We start from the raw sequence: 14,658 nt of genomic DNA, 5'->3' as shown, positions 1-14,658 counted from the left end.
TTCATTTATTTAAAAATAATAACATGTGTGTCCAATATCACATTAAAATAAACCTAAATTTTACGTGGTCCAAGATAGTCATGCTTTTCAATTAATTTAATGCTCGCTCTATCTTTAGTCAAGGATAAAAGGACAAATCCATTCTGTCTTCTAGGTGGGGTGTTAGTTCTGGAGAAACGAAAACGAAAATGACAAAGCACTTAAATAGCAGGTTGCTGAAGTCGACAGCCGGAGAAGAGGCTGCGATGAGCTTGCGCACAGACCGAATGAGAGACGGCTAGACAAAGTTTGACCAGGAAAATATTCATGTTGGTCGGATGTCACGCTTGGTAAGTTCGTTCTTTTCTTAGGCTATCGCTTATCTAGGAAGTGTTTAGGATACAGAGTTATTTGTCTTATTGTATTTTCTTATTTAGTAAATAATAATAGCGTGTACACTGAGAACAGTGATGCGAACTGATAGCTAAAATTGCAAGTCATATAGCACACGACATGTAAAGTCATTGACAGACAGACAGACAGACAGACACATAAAAGGCAATATGAATGGTATAGCTTGTTTGGAGGGCAGCCAGCCTGTGGAGTGTTATTATTGCCACATCCGTGACTAAGACTTGCGGTGTAAACCTCTGAATCATTTCTTGAAAAAGGAAACCTGTCGGGCAATATCCTGCAGAGGGAAGAATTTGCATTTCATACGAATTCAGTGCAATGGACAACATTAGAATAAAACAAATATGGCACGTTTCGTTTATAGCGCACACCAACAAACCTACAACGATGGACATTGAAATATAGTCGCAAAACACGCGCGCGCGTGTTGCACGCACACACACACACACGCACACACACACACACACACACACACACACACACATATATATCCATTCATCCATGAACTCTATTAGCTTTGATCCCCCCAGATTTTACTGATGTAATCAATGAGAACATCCTTTCTATCTGAGGCTGACTCACTACAAGTTATGACCCAGTGATAGAGAGTGAAAGTAATCACTGTTCCTCAATCAGTGCTGTGTTGTGTTTTCTATTTTAATAGACTCGTGGCAAAATTTCTAAATCATTGTATTGTTGCATTGTGTTTAAATGTAGTTCTTCTCCTTCCTCTCACTATTAAATCATCAGTGTTACTGGTCTTAACTTCATCATCTACCACATGCACAACCATGGAAAGCTTGATGTTAATGACTGGGAGAAGCGGACCTAATAATGGTAATTATACAGTATGTGATAGCAGTCACATAACAAACTGAGAAAATCTGGCAACTAAAATTTGTTACTTTAGTCTCATTACATAAATGTTATTTTTCCCCTAGATACTGATACTGTCCAAAGTGAGAATGCTCGTCGAGGTGGAAGGAGAAGACAAAGGGGAGCACAAGGAGACAGAAAAAGAGCACAAAGTCATGGGAGTAGTCAAGGTGAAAGGGAGGAAAGGAAAAGAGATAGTGAAGAGCTGCGTGGGAGAGGAAGGGGAAGAGGTGGTGGAGCAGGAGGAGGTGCAGAGAGAGGTAGAAGAAGAGGAGCAACAGAGGTGGGCCGCAATACAGAAAGGGGAGGCAGACAAAGAGGTGCTGGAAGAGATAGAAATGAATGGGAAGGTGCAGCGAGATGGAGATCAGAAGTAGGAAGAAACCCAGAAGCAGGTCCAGTTGTTAGACAAGGAGCAAGAATAGGGATGGCAGGGAGAGAAGAACGTGGAGACAGAAGAGAAGGTTGGAGGGGTGAAAGAAGAGATGTTGAGGGAGACAGGCAAGATAGAAATGGAAGGAGATCAAATTCTGCCAGCACAGCTAGGCCACCACAGGGCCGAGGACTGGGCTTTAAAGCGCTGGAAGAACTCTCTCTAAAAGACCCATCTGTAGTGGCCATTACCATGTCCTCACATCCTTCTGTGAAAGATCTCCTCAGTGAGACCAAAATAAGGCAGGATCTTATTGAACTCATTTGCTTGGTGCTGAGTAAAGCCTTTAAATCAAGGACAGACAGAGGCACTCAGCAGCACCTGGCTGGCATTATAAAAGATTCAGGGTTCTTCTGCACCTCTCTACCCCACTATCTTGTGGGGATGGTGTCAGATAGCAAACCTGCTCGCAGAGCACAATACCCACAGCATCTGGAAAATATCCTGGTGATTCTCTCACAGGTAAATAAACTGATGAAACATAGAAAACTTGACAAAACATAGGAAATTCAGCTGAAGGATAATTGATTTTATATCTGAAAAACATATGAGGACATTGCTCAATAGATGAAGCAATAAAGTACAAGGGTAATTTTACTATGTACAAACAGTGTGTATACTGTAATGTACTTCATACACTAAAATACAGACCAGTGAGATTTTTTTATATGTACATACAGTGCAGTGGGAATGATAGTGTAATATATAAATCACATTTATTTTTATTTTTCCTGTGTGCAAAGAGAAAAAGGCATAATGAAAGATACAGTTATTGAGAAAATCAGATTACATAGATGTAAACAAACCTTATTTAGGCATTTCTGTTTTTATTTCCTGTGCTTTTTATTAACAGTTTTAAAGTAGCTAAATTCTTTTTTCCTTGTTATGTTTATTAGGTGCTTAACATCTTCCCTGCTAGTTCGGTTCATACAGTGAGTTTGTTACTGACACTGCTCCAAGCCTCCATTAACAGCCTGAGGGCATCAGGTGTGGACTTTCAGCCTCAAATTGAGGAAAGTGTGGAGCAACTTCAGGACCTGATCACACACCTCCAGAATAGAGCAAGAGAGGGTACCCTGCGCTCAGACAGAGACACATATGCATTCCTGCCCTCTGGTGGTGGTAACCCAGGTAACTGGCTCTTGGAGATATTTCTACTGAATCACTTTGTTTTCACATATTTGGATAGACTGTCCTGAAGCAAATACCATGCAGTTGGCCAGAAAAAAAAATCTTTTTGTAAGGTTTTGAAATGTTAGTATAGATCGGACAGTTATTAATACTTCCACATTTCTAACCTAGATGAAGAAGATCAACAGGATTTCAGGACCATACCAATCTACCCAACTCCACAGGAGTTCCGACAGGAGCATAGGCCTTTCCTTAGACCTAACATTACCTCCCAGAGCTACACAAACACCCACCTCTACCTTGATACACACTTCCGGCTGCTCAGAGAGGACTTTGTGCGACCACTGCGTGAGGGGATTCAGCAATTGCTCCAGAACCAAAAAGATATCGGAAGGACCAACAGCCCACTAAAGACAAAGCGCTTTGATGATATCAGAATATATTTTGACACACAGCTAGTGGTGCCCAAATGCACACACACTGGCATTGCCTACATTGTCCAGTTTGACGCACAGCCACTTAAGGTTAGCTTCTGGTTGTTGATGTCTTTGTAAAATGGCATTTGAATGATGCAGTAAAGTATATTCTGTGTCACTGATGTGTTAATACATACACTGGTCATTCACTATTTAACTGGCAAATGTAAAGACATATATAAACATGTATATTACTAACAGGTTGTCCATTTTACCCACAGTTTGTACGCTGGCAGAACTCCAAGAGATTGCTTTATGGCTCCCTGGTATGCCTGTCAAGTGATAACTTCGAGAGCTTCCTGTTTGCCACAGTGTCAGATCGAGACCCTGAACATCTGCAGGAAGGACAGGTCCAGATTACATTTACAGAGGAGAGCAGGTTAAAGCTGGCAAGAATTGAGGTAGAGTAATACATTGTTTGCACCATATGTTAAAATGGGCATGATGCATTCAGTTTCTTTGCATAAATGTAAGAAATATCTGTGGTCATTTGAAACAGAAATACAAAGAACAAAATGTGTTTTTTTTAAATCACAGAAAGATCGAGTGTTTCTGATGGTCGAGACCACTGCCTACTTTGAGGCTTATCGGTATGTTCTAGAGGGCTTACAGGAGCAGAGGGAGGATGATTTGCCCTTTCAAAGGTAAGGATGTGTGTCAGTGTGCTGCCCTGGACTTTCAGATTTTACTGTCAAGGTTTTTTTTTTTTAATATAATCCAAAAGTTATTTCAAAACAATTAACACCACAAATATTTTTAAAAGAGTTTTGAGTGAGAAAATAGTAGCAAGAAGGGTTTGACAGCGGTGTTTGGCGTAAAAGTGTCAAAGTAAGTTCTGCATTCACTTTAATTTATCATATCATCTCACAATTCCCCAAAAACTTTTACATATGGATCTTTTCAATACTTCAAATAATGACATCACCTTCAGTACCCTTAACAAATACTGAAAAAATATTGTTTTATATTTGTTGCCTAGCAGTATCTTTAAATGAAACTCCATTAAACCTTTTTGGGGTGTTTTTTGCTTGTTTTTGTCTCTCTGTGTATGGACAGACTGCAAATCAATTTCCCATTGGGGACAATAAAGTTACCGTTGACAACTGAAAGTTCCCATTGACCGTTGAAACCTGATTTTAACAGCACAGTTTCTGTGGTTAAGCAAAAGTCCTTGCGATATTAAAATGTTGATTTAATTGTTTAGGGAGAGATTTTCTTTAAAGAAATATATTACTAAGGATCTTTAATTCTTTCAGGTACATCGTGGAATGCAAGACAGATGTCCAACCGCCAGCTTATCTTCGAAGAAATGATAATTATGACTTGTCATCTGTTGCTGACCCTGACTACAAGGCCAGAATACGGCCCTTTCACAGTCTGAAGGCAGAGGCCTGGCCAAGGATGGAGGAGTTGGGTCTGGATGAGTCTCAGATGAAAGCCTTCCAGCTGGCCCTCACAAAAGAACTGTCTATCATACAAGGACCTCCAGGCACAGGTAAGAAATTGAAAGACCATTGTTAGTGAGTTTTTCATTTTTATTTGTTGAATGACAGAATTTTAAGAAGTGCAAAGTTAAGTTTTCTCTAGCAAAAATCAACATGTTTTTTGGCCTCAGGAAAAACCTACGTTGGTCTAAAGATTGCTCAGGCACTCTTGACCAACCAGGAACTCTGGAGAGATCAACCTGACATGGCTCCGATGCTGGTTGTGTGTTACACCAACCACGCCCTGGATCAGTTCCTTGAGGGTAAGCACCGACAGCTGCTTCGTAATAACACGCTTGGTTTGCTCACTTGTCACGGAAGAGGATGTTTCAATTTCAGGTACAAAGAATCTTATGTGTCAAGTGTATTTGCATTCACTAAAAGGCCACAGACCTCTACTTCAGGTTATATTTAATTATTTATCCTTCTGGTCTGTTTCCTGGAATGGACAATGCAATGCAAAAAAAGCTTTCAGTGTTCTGGGATGTGACATGCATTTATTTTAACTCTGTATCTCAGGTATTCATAAATTTTTAAAAGATGGCATAGTGAGAGTTGGAGGTCGCAGCAACAGTGAGATCCTGAAGCGTTTCAATCTGAGGGAGCTGACCCATTCACCTAACTTCAGACGAACACTGCCCGGTCATCTGCGTAATGCATATAATCAGGTGAGCTCTTGCAGGTGAACTGCAGTTTGAATCTTATTTTAAAATGCTCCTTGTGTATTCCTTTTGTTCACAGAAAAGATGAAGAAAAAGACTCAGAATATATAAAAAGATGAAACAGGTTTAAATAAATGCCTTTTGTTTCCTGTTAAACATCTTTTGTTTATCTAATAGGTTTTCTATTGCGCTTATTCTGGGTTTTTTTTGTCAATGATCACACAATCATTCTTTTTGCTTTGTGTGGCTTGCTCACCTGCTTAACAGGTTTACAGGGAGCTGTGTGAAGAGGAGAAGGAGATCGAGGAACAGAGTATAAAGTTGGAATGTTCTTTGAAAGGTGTGTTGAGGGAAATCTTCTTACAGAAGTTCATCTTGCGCCAACACTGGGACAGCCTGCATCGCCCCCCTGTGAGTCATTCTGAATAAGAAATTCGCATTTTATGCATATGAAATGAGCTTGACAGAATGAGTCCAAACTCATGAGTTTGAAATGATTTGTAGGCAATGGATGAATTTCAGACCTGGAATGAGAGGAAGCCCAACCTGATGATGGAGTGGTTGGGTTTGGGTTCCACTGTCTTCCTGCAGAGGGAGACAGAGAATGCGAATGGAAATGATGGTAAGACTTTTACTCTAAGCAGTGCTCAACTGAACAAGTGAAAGATTATTTAATAACTGACTTTCATGTAAACACTTAAGGTTCCAAAACACCAACATGAGCATTAAATCTAAACTTAAAACTGCTGTCACAGTCATTTCAGATCAGCAATTGCTGTCAGCGAAGACTATAAACATTTTATCATGCACATACAGTATGTTGAATAGCATAAATACCCTATGCTGAGCATGCTGAAAGTAGAATTATTTCACTTTATGAGGTGTCAATAAAAAAAGAAATATGTGCATTTGTTGTGGTGTTTGAAAGAATTGTCATTCTGACCCATTCTGTTGCTCTGAATGGGTAACATATAGAAAAAGTATCAATGGAGGTGGATGAAGAAGAGGACCTCATTGAAATCGCTGAGGAGGCAGATCTGATCCAGGCAGAGCGGATTATTGAAGACAACTTTGGTCCCAGAGGCATTAGAGATGCCAGAAAGAAGGAAGAAATGCAGGATGCTGTCAGAGAAGTCGAGGATCTCATGCTTGCTATGAACCTGGATAAAGTTAAAATACAGGCTGAGCAGAGTGAAGAAGGATTTAAGGTAAATTTAATTGAAGGGTTTAGTGCAGTGATCGTAATGAGTTTATCATTTCTCTAAGAGCACATTGATGTAGAACCATAGCAGACTGAGTGGAGTCTGATGTAAGGATATGCTTACATTAAATCAACATCTGACCAATGGAAGTATATTTACATCTTAAGTCCACAGCATACAATATGTTATTTACATCCATGTTTGGTAGATGGCAGTTTCAGGTTTCCCTTTGTTGATGATAAGTATAGGACTTGGCATGTTACTGTGAATACTGTGTAAGTGTAATAACCAAAAGCTTCAGGAGAAAGATTTCTCAGGCATTGTAAAAGATGGACATAGTTACTATAAGTCACCCAGCAGTTTGGGCTTTTGGTTTAGGGTCTTGCATTTACAAGATTCAGTGGTAGTGTTTTTGTCTCCCGCATGCTGTTATTCTGGAGAGGCAGAAGTTACCATGTTTAGGTGAAAGGTTAGAGTACTAAATTATCGCCTAATGCTAGGAAGTTAGTTTAAATTTCCTATGTGCAGTGCTCAGGCACATCAGCTAATTAGTGCTCAACAGACTAATGAAACATTAGAATTTCACTCACCAAAATTGAAGCACAAACTTCTTAGATGGTCTGCCCTCAACAGCAAACCATAATATTAGTCAGAGACTTACATTAAAATGCTCCAAGAACAATCAACTGCATAAACTAAGTGTAGAAATCTAGTTCAGTGATTGTAGTTAGAAGAGGTGAGGTCTAAAAGATAACAATCAGCTCCAGATGCTTGTGTCAGAACATCTGTCAGTCAATGTAACCATGTCTCTAACTCCAGTATCTAGTATCTAGTGCACACTATGACAACTTATTACAAAAAGAAAAAAGAAAACAACAGAAAATAATACAAAATCTACTTTATAATATGAATTCATCACTTAGTTAACTGAGGTTCAGAAGGTTATAATGTTTTTTACCATCCTGATCAATACAGTTCCAACGAGACCAGAGGAAAAAGATGAAGAAAAAAATCAGAAACGAACTTGGGAAGACCTCAGCTATGACTGAAAGAGAGGAAGATAACGTGTTTGATGTTTGGACTCTTAGTCAGCAAGACAGATGGAAGCTCTATCGGTATGTCTGCATCCGTGTTCAACGTTTCTTTTCTTTTATTACTATGTACCTTTTTTCTGGCTCTTTCCTTCTGTTGCGTTCTCTGTACAGTTCTGTCCTCTTTCCTTCTTTCTTAATTCCCCTTTTATTTTACACTCTTTCTATTCCCTGACCTACCTTCGTATATTCCCACTGTGTTTAATTAAGTCAAGTAATCACTAAGAAAATGTATCTCTTAGGATTTTATCACAGCAGAAAGCCAAGATGTAAATCTAGTCTTCTATTACTGTAAAATCAGGACTGAAAGAACTGTGTACACAGTTTTATTTCTCATTTAAACTAACAAACAGGGAATTGAAGACAAAAACAATGTATTGTTTAAATTGTTTAATTGTTTAAATATGCTGTATTAGTAATGAAGAGGTATTAGTCAATCATACTATATATTTTTGCTCTTGCTCCATGTTATTTCAGATTAAAACAATAATAATCTTAGGGCTTCTGCATGGCTCTTTCAGTCAGTTCAGTGTTTTACTATTTCATATTGGCTTTGTGTTTTCAGGTTGTGGGTGGCACGCTACAGGACGGAGCTTCGTGAAAAAGCCCTGCTATCTGAACAAGCGTACCAGAATGCAGTGGACAGATTGGCTGATGTAAAACGGCATGAAAGTCTCTGTCTCCTCAAAAAAGCCACGGTACAGAATATATTAATTAGCATATTCCTTTTAAAAATCCTAACCATAAATTATATAGAATTTATCAGATTTATTATAAATTATTTTAACTAACATTAACAGATAAATTATTTTTGGTTTCATTTGCCCAGATTTTGTGGCAAGCATCTTTGTGCAAGAGAAAAAAACTGTATATTATCCAAATTAAAATACTTTTTTTTTCTGTGCCTCCATTTAAAAATAGTAGAAGAGAGCAGAATTTCTCCTGGTAATCCAAGAAGTGACAGTAATGTTACAGTAATGTAACCTATTGGTTAGTTACAAAGTTTTAAAACTTTTCCCAATAGCACCTGTGGCCATATGAACAGACTGAGGCTACAAGCGATAAAGAATCCAACTGTTAAACAACTACAGAAACAGACAAGCTGCTTCCCACTGTTTCCAGTCTTTATGTTAATCCAACAGACTCCAGCTTTACATTTGTATAGGATTGATATCTACCTTATGCACTAACAGTCAACAAAAATAAATAGCAAATTCAGGTCAACTTGTCTCTTTAAAAAAAACAAATATCCTGTCCACCAGGTTGTTGGCATGACAACAACAGGGGCAGCAAAGTTTCGTCAAACCCTGCAGGAAGTGCGTCCACGTCTGGTGATTGTAGAAGAGGCTGCAGAGGTTCTTGAAGCCCACACCATCACCACATTGAGCAGAGCATGCCAACACCTTATTCTGATTGGAGACCACCAACAGGTAAGACCTGACACAGACAAACAAGGCGATGTTTCCTGAGCACTTAGGAGACTTGCAAGGTTTATTAACTCTGCTTGACTATTTTTGGATCACTATATGTGTTTTTAACAAGGCACAGTTGTAACATGAAAATTTAAAGACAACATATTATGAGATGCTCTGTGCTTTTCTATATCTTTATGTGTGTTGCCTTGAAGGTAGCAAAAAAAAAATACTAGCTATTACAAGAGATAGAGAAGAGTACGCAGTGATATCCTGGACATCAGGAGGCTATTATACAACAACTTGTCGGGGCCTGCCAAGGACATATGGCTAGGCAGCCTGTCTACCAATCTGCAGCATGTGATCACAGCTACACAAAACTCTATCACACATCTCAATATTCAGCTCTGGTATATTCTTGCTGTGCAACAACTATCAAAAACTAACATTTGCTTAGTGTCCCTGTTTATTCATGTTTATTTATGAATCTGCATACATAGGGTGTACATTTGACTATACTAACAAGCGTGTGCTCCATGCAGTTGTACTAAAAGTTTAGTAATGGAATTTAAATGAAGTTGACTTAAAGAGTGACCTTCTTGCAACCCAGAGTTGGAAATAAATGGCAGTTTTTACACCTTATCATTATACTTCTTTATATCATGTACATCAGATTAACATAATAGTATGGAACCTCATGTGTAGCACATTAAATAGTATTTAATGTGCTACACATGATCAAAGTATATGGATAAAATTATTTGTGTAGTTATAGTATAGTTATATTTTCTAGTTTATTCATATTGTAATTTACCAAATTAAGTAAGTGGTGAAAAAGAGCAAATGAACAAACTAGATAAGGTATCCTGGTGACACATATTAGTGTTAGTCGATAGCAGTTATTTTTACTCTAGAGGCAAGTATCAAAGCATTATATTTGTGGAACATAAACTTGAATCTGTGCAGGTAAGGTAGATGGATCACACTGTCCAAGTAAAATAAGGCCTGGCATTGTTGTGCTGGTCATTAATCGCAGGTTTGGTGTTGAATCGAGCAGAACACAATGCTTCACATTTATACTAGAATTTGTCTTGCCTCCCCCACACCACTCCCACATACATGCACAATCACGCTCTGTCCTCTAGCTAAATTAGGTTTGCACACACGCACACATACGTACACACACACATACACAAATACATACATACAAGCAAAACTAAAACGACAGCAAAAGAAAGTTAGAGTGCATTTGCATGCATTCTATACTCCCATCCAAATACACACCCATATAAGAATATTTATTTTATTCATTTATGGTTTCCCATATTTGTATTTATGGTGCTTACAAATGGCTAGGAACTATTTAACAGCTGTTCATTAGTAATTATGTCTGATGCTCCTGGTCCTATGGCTAGGAAACTCAGTGCTCTTTTCTTCACTTAGATTGCATGATGTTGCTCTGTGCATTGCATTTAAAGTCTAGAAAAAGAAGTCGTACTGTTATTTTTGGAATAACAGAAGGCAATGCCTTGAAATAGGCAGGTATTTAACAGGTTTCATGTAAATATAGGCATTACCTGATGTCTAATGTTAACTTACCTTTCAATGCATATGATAAACAAGTGTTTTTTTTCCCCTCTCCTTTAGCTGCGCCCTAGTGCCACAGTATATGAACTCGCTAAGAACTTCAACCTGGAGATGTCCATGTTTGAGAGATTAGTGAACATGGGACTGCCTTTTGTCAGACTGAACTACCAGGTTTGTTTTTCTGCATATATTAGCTCTCTCATCTTCTTGCAGGATCAGTCATTAAAATTGTAGACATCTTTATGCAGTTAAAGACAGTAAGATATATATCTCAATATCTCTCTGCGATTTGTTCATCTATGGTCCTTATTTTTGTTTGTTCTTAAGCATCGTATGAGGCCAGAAATTGCCCGTCTTCTGACCCCACACATCTACACAGAGTTAGAAAACCATCCTTCTGTGTTGGAGTACGAAAACATCAAGGTACATGTTTTTGTTTGCTCTCCTGCAGTGCCTCCTGCATGCAAGGATTTTTTTTTTAACTTTACTACTCTAGACTTTCAAATGCATCTTAAGTTTCAAATCTAATTTAGGCTGTGCATACAATATCTAGAATACAGGATGAAAAATATAATACGATGAATATAAAAGAATAATGTGGAATGTGTTTATTAAATGTTTATTTACAGGGCCTAAAGACCAATTTGTACTTTGTGGACCACAACCACCTAGAAGAAGAAATCAGAGATGGAAAAAGCCATCAGAACCGTCATGAGGCAATGTTTGTTGTAGCTCTTTGTCGCTACTTTCTCTTGCAAGACTACAAACCAGAGCAAATTACCATCCTCACGACCTATACTGGCCAACTCCACTGTCTGCGTAAACATATGCCAGCCAAGGAGTTTGCAGGTGTCAAAGTGCATGTAGTAGACAAGTACCAGGGAGAAGAGAATGACATTGTATTGTTGTCGCTTGTCCGTAGCAACCGACAGTCTAAAGTTGGCTTCTTGAACATTTCCAATCGTGTCTGTGTAGCGTTGTCACGTGCCAAGAAAGGTCTCTACTGTATTGGCAACAGCGTGATGCTGGACCAAGTCAAACTGTGGAGCAAAATCTTCCACACCTTGAGAGAGAAGGATCAGGTTGGAAAGGCTCTGACTCTGTGCTGTCAGAATCATCCAGATCGAGAGGTAAAAGTATCAAATGCTGACGATTTCAGCCAAGCACCCGAGGGAGGCTGCACCCAGCCTTGCCAGTTCCGTTTAGACTGTGGCCACGTTTGTACTAGGGTCTGTCATCCATATGACCCAGAGCACAAGAAGTATAAGTGTGTCAAAAAGTGTGAGAAGATTTTATGTGATCTGGGACACAAATGCCCACTTCTATGCCATATAGAATGCCCAAAGAACTGTCCAGTAACGGTTGAGAAGATCATACCCAAGTGTCAACACACACAATTGATTCCTTGTCACCAGGACCCAAACACATTTACATGCCAGGAGCCTTGCCAGAAGTTGCTCAGCTGTGAACATCCATGTGAGTCAGTCTGTGGGTTACCATGTACCAGTAAGTGCAAGGTGAAGGTCATCTTAAAACTTAGGTGTGGACACACCCAGGAAGATGCATGCTTTTACAAAGATTGCATCGATAAGGCTGAATGTAAGGCCCCATGTGAGCACCAGCTAAAATGTGGACATGCTTGCCGTGGTACATGCGGCAAATGTTTTCAGGGACGCTTCCACTTTGCCTGTTATCACAAATGTGAACGTCTCCTCATCTGCTCTCACCAGTGCAAGGAACCTTGCACTGGTGATTGTCCCCCTTGTCAGAGACCTTGTGAGAATTGCTGTGTCCACAGTAAGTGCATGAAGCCATGTGGGCAGCCATGTGCTCCTTGTATAGAGCCCTGTGCATGGCAGTGTGCTCACCATCGCTGCAATAAGCTTTGCTATGAGCCATGTGATCGCCCACCGTGCACTGAACCCTGCAACAAGACCCTAGGTTGTGGCCACCCGTGCATTGGACTGTGCGGAGACAAATGTCCAAGTAAATGCCGCATCTGTCACCACGATGACGTCACAGAGATTTTCTTTGGCACTGAAAATGAGCCAGACGCTTACTTCATTCAGCTGGAGGATTGTAAACACATCATTGAGTACACAGCTATGGACATATATATGGGTATGGATGATAACAACCAGGCAAATGAAGTAGAGCAGGTGGCCATAAAACTAAAGGAATGCCCCAAGTGTCGTACTCCGATCAGAAATAATCTGCGCTACGGATCTCAGATCAACCGCAGTCTGGAAGAGATAGAGATGGTAAAGGAGAAGATAAATGGACAGCAGTCAGATATTGAAAAAAAGACGAAAGCACTTCGAACTCAGTGGCGTGAAAACCTTCGAACCTATGAAATGGATGACCAAAAGGAATATATGCTTATCAAAGAAAGTCTGAAAGAACCCTACCTCACAGCAAATGATCTATGGGTAGTGGAAAACAAGATGGATTTCTTAATAAGAGTTCAGAAGCTTCTGAAGATTGAGAAGAAAGACATGATGGACATGGATCGCGACAAGTTCTCGAAGAATGTTGCAGAGTTTGTGTGTTGGCTCAATAGCTACCACCAAAAATTCACAGACCAGCAGGTCTTTGATTTGCAGAGAGAGCTACAGAGACTCAGTCTCCTGGCTGAACTGAATGTTCGTTGCCATTTGGCAAATGAGAGGAGACAAACGGATCAAATTCAATCAGACGTACAAAAAATAAGAGATATTTTGGAAACGTGGGGTCAATTCACTGAGCAAGATGAGCAAAAAGTGAAGGAAGCCATGAAGAAACTAGATGAGATGTTTCCACTCAGTGGCTTGGGGATCAGTGACGAGGAAAGAAAGATGATTGTCTCAGCCATGAAAATGCGACCTGGACACTGGTACAAATGTCCAAATGGCCATGTCTATCTTATCACAGAGTGTGGAGGGGCTATGGAGAGCAGACATTGTCCTGATTGTAATGCTACTATTGGTGGGCAAAGCCATATACTTGCACCTGACAACCAAGTTGCCTCAGAGATGGATGGGGCACAGCACCCTGCTTGGTCTGAAGCCAATAACCTTCTAAACTTTAATCCACTTGACTTCTAAAAGCCATTTTAGAAAAGCCTGTTGTTTTCTTTCCACCCTTGACTCTTAGCTGGAACATGTATGAGTGACAAAAGTTTGTGGATTTACTTAAACAAGGGCCTCAACTAAAGTCAGTGTACTCAGTCTAAATAACTTGGCAAAGGAAAATAGCATAATTTTACTTTTTACTGTTTTACTTTATGGCACCTACGAGATGGATTAGGCAGAGAGCTTTTAATAAGACCATATTTTTCTTGCATGAACTGTACTTTTGAAACGTTTTTCTTGAAAATGTAGATTTTATGTTGGCAAATATTTTATGCTTGTATGTCAACATGTGTCTTGCCACCTTCTGTTATGAACATATATCATGCAGTATTGCTATTCTAAACATGATGAGTAGTAGTTTATTTTTAAATGCTTTGTAAATTACAGATTAAATAATAGATGGTAGTTCATAATGCTAAACTTGGTGAGTCTTTGGTTGCTCAGGACTCCATTAAGTACCAGTTGCATTATGGCTTAACAACAGGTGGCAGTAAAACACTGTAAAATAACAGTGAATAGTGACTTGATAGTTATTATGGTTAATGCTTGTTCATATGAGATTAAAATGTCTGTAAATACAAGCGTGTTCTTGTTGTCTTTATTTTTATATAGGTCTCCATAGGCTCAGAGAAATAAGCTCAGCAAATGTGATTAACAAGTGTACTTGTTATGCTACATAAAAAGACACATTCAAGTAAAAATATATGAAAAAAAATGTTCTTAGTCACTTTCAGTTGCCATCCTGCAAAAATATCATTTAACTATTACCTAACTGATGCATGAAAGGAAAACAACAAAACG

General features: G+C 39.2%; 1 protein-coding gene across 1 annotated transcript; it reads left to right on the top strand.

The window, feature by feature from the left end:
- Positions 1 to 166: 166 nt before the first annotated feature.
- On the top strand, positions 167 to 14,435 carry znfx1 (zinc finger, NFX1-type containing 1). Its single transcript, XM_005739999.1, has 19 exons — positions 167 to 329; positions 1,144 to 1,230; positions 1,335 to 2,164; positions 2,599 to 2,833; positions 3,005 to 3,357; positions 3,531 to 3,710; positions 3,847 to 3,953; positions 4,566 to 4,804; positions 4,925 to 5,056; positions 5,313 to 5,461; positions 5,723 to 5,866; positions 5,960 to 6,077; positions 6,431 to 6,663; positions 7,633 to 7,772; positions 8,314 to 8,446; positions 9,011 to 9,178; positions 10,808 to 10,918; positions 11,075 to 11,170; positions 11,377 to 14,435. Exons 2-19 carry the CDS (start codon positions 1,185 to 1,187, stop codon positions 13,828 to 13,830), a joined length of 5,868 nt encoding a protein of 1,955 aa, XP_005740056.1. The 5' UTR covers positions 167 to 329; positions 1,144 to 1,184; the 3' UTR covers positions 13,831 to 14,435.
- Positions 14,436 to 14,658: the final 223 nt, after the last annotated feature.

The sequence above is a fragment of the Pundamilia nyererei genome, unplaced genomic scaffold (genome assembly GCF_000239375.1).
Source record: "Pundamilia nyererei isolate P.nyererei 1_Seehausen unplaced genomic scaffold, PunNye1.0 scaffold00096, whole genome shotgun sequence".
Classification (NCBI taxonomy): domain Eukaryota; kingdom Metazoa; phylum Chordata; class Actinopteri; order Cichliformes; family Cichlidae; genus Pundamilia; species Pundamilia nyererei.
The sequence above is the reverse complement of the archived record's forward strand: the minus strand, read 5'-3'. Positions and strand labels throughout refer to the sequence as shown.

Excerpts from the sequence above, each read along its gene's own strand:
- znfx1 (XM_005739999.1), top strand. The coding sequence starts at position 1,185 with ATGGAAAGCTTGATGTTAATGACTGGGAGAAGCGGACCTAATAATG. Across the intron at positions 3,954-4,565 it reads GATGATTTGCCCTTTCAAAG|GTACATCGTGGAATGCAAGA; the intron begins GTAAGGATGTGT and ends TAATTCTTTCAG. Across the intron at positions 9,179-10,807 it reads TGATTGGAGACCACCAACAG|CTGCGCCCTAGTGCCACAGT; the intron begins GTAAGACCTGAC and ends CCTCTCCTTTAG.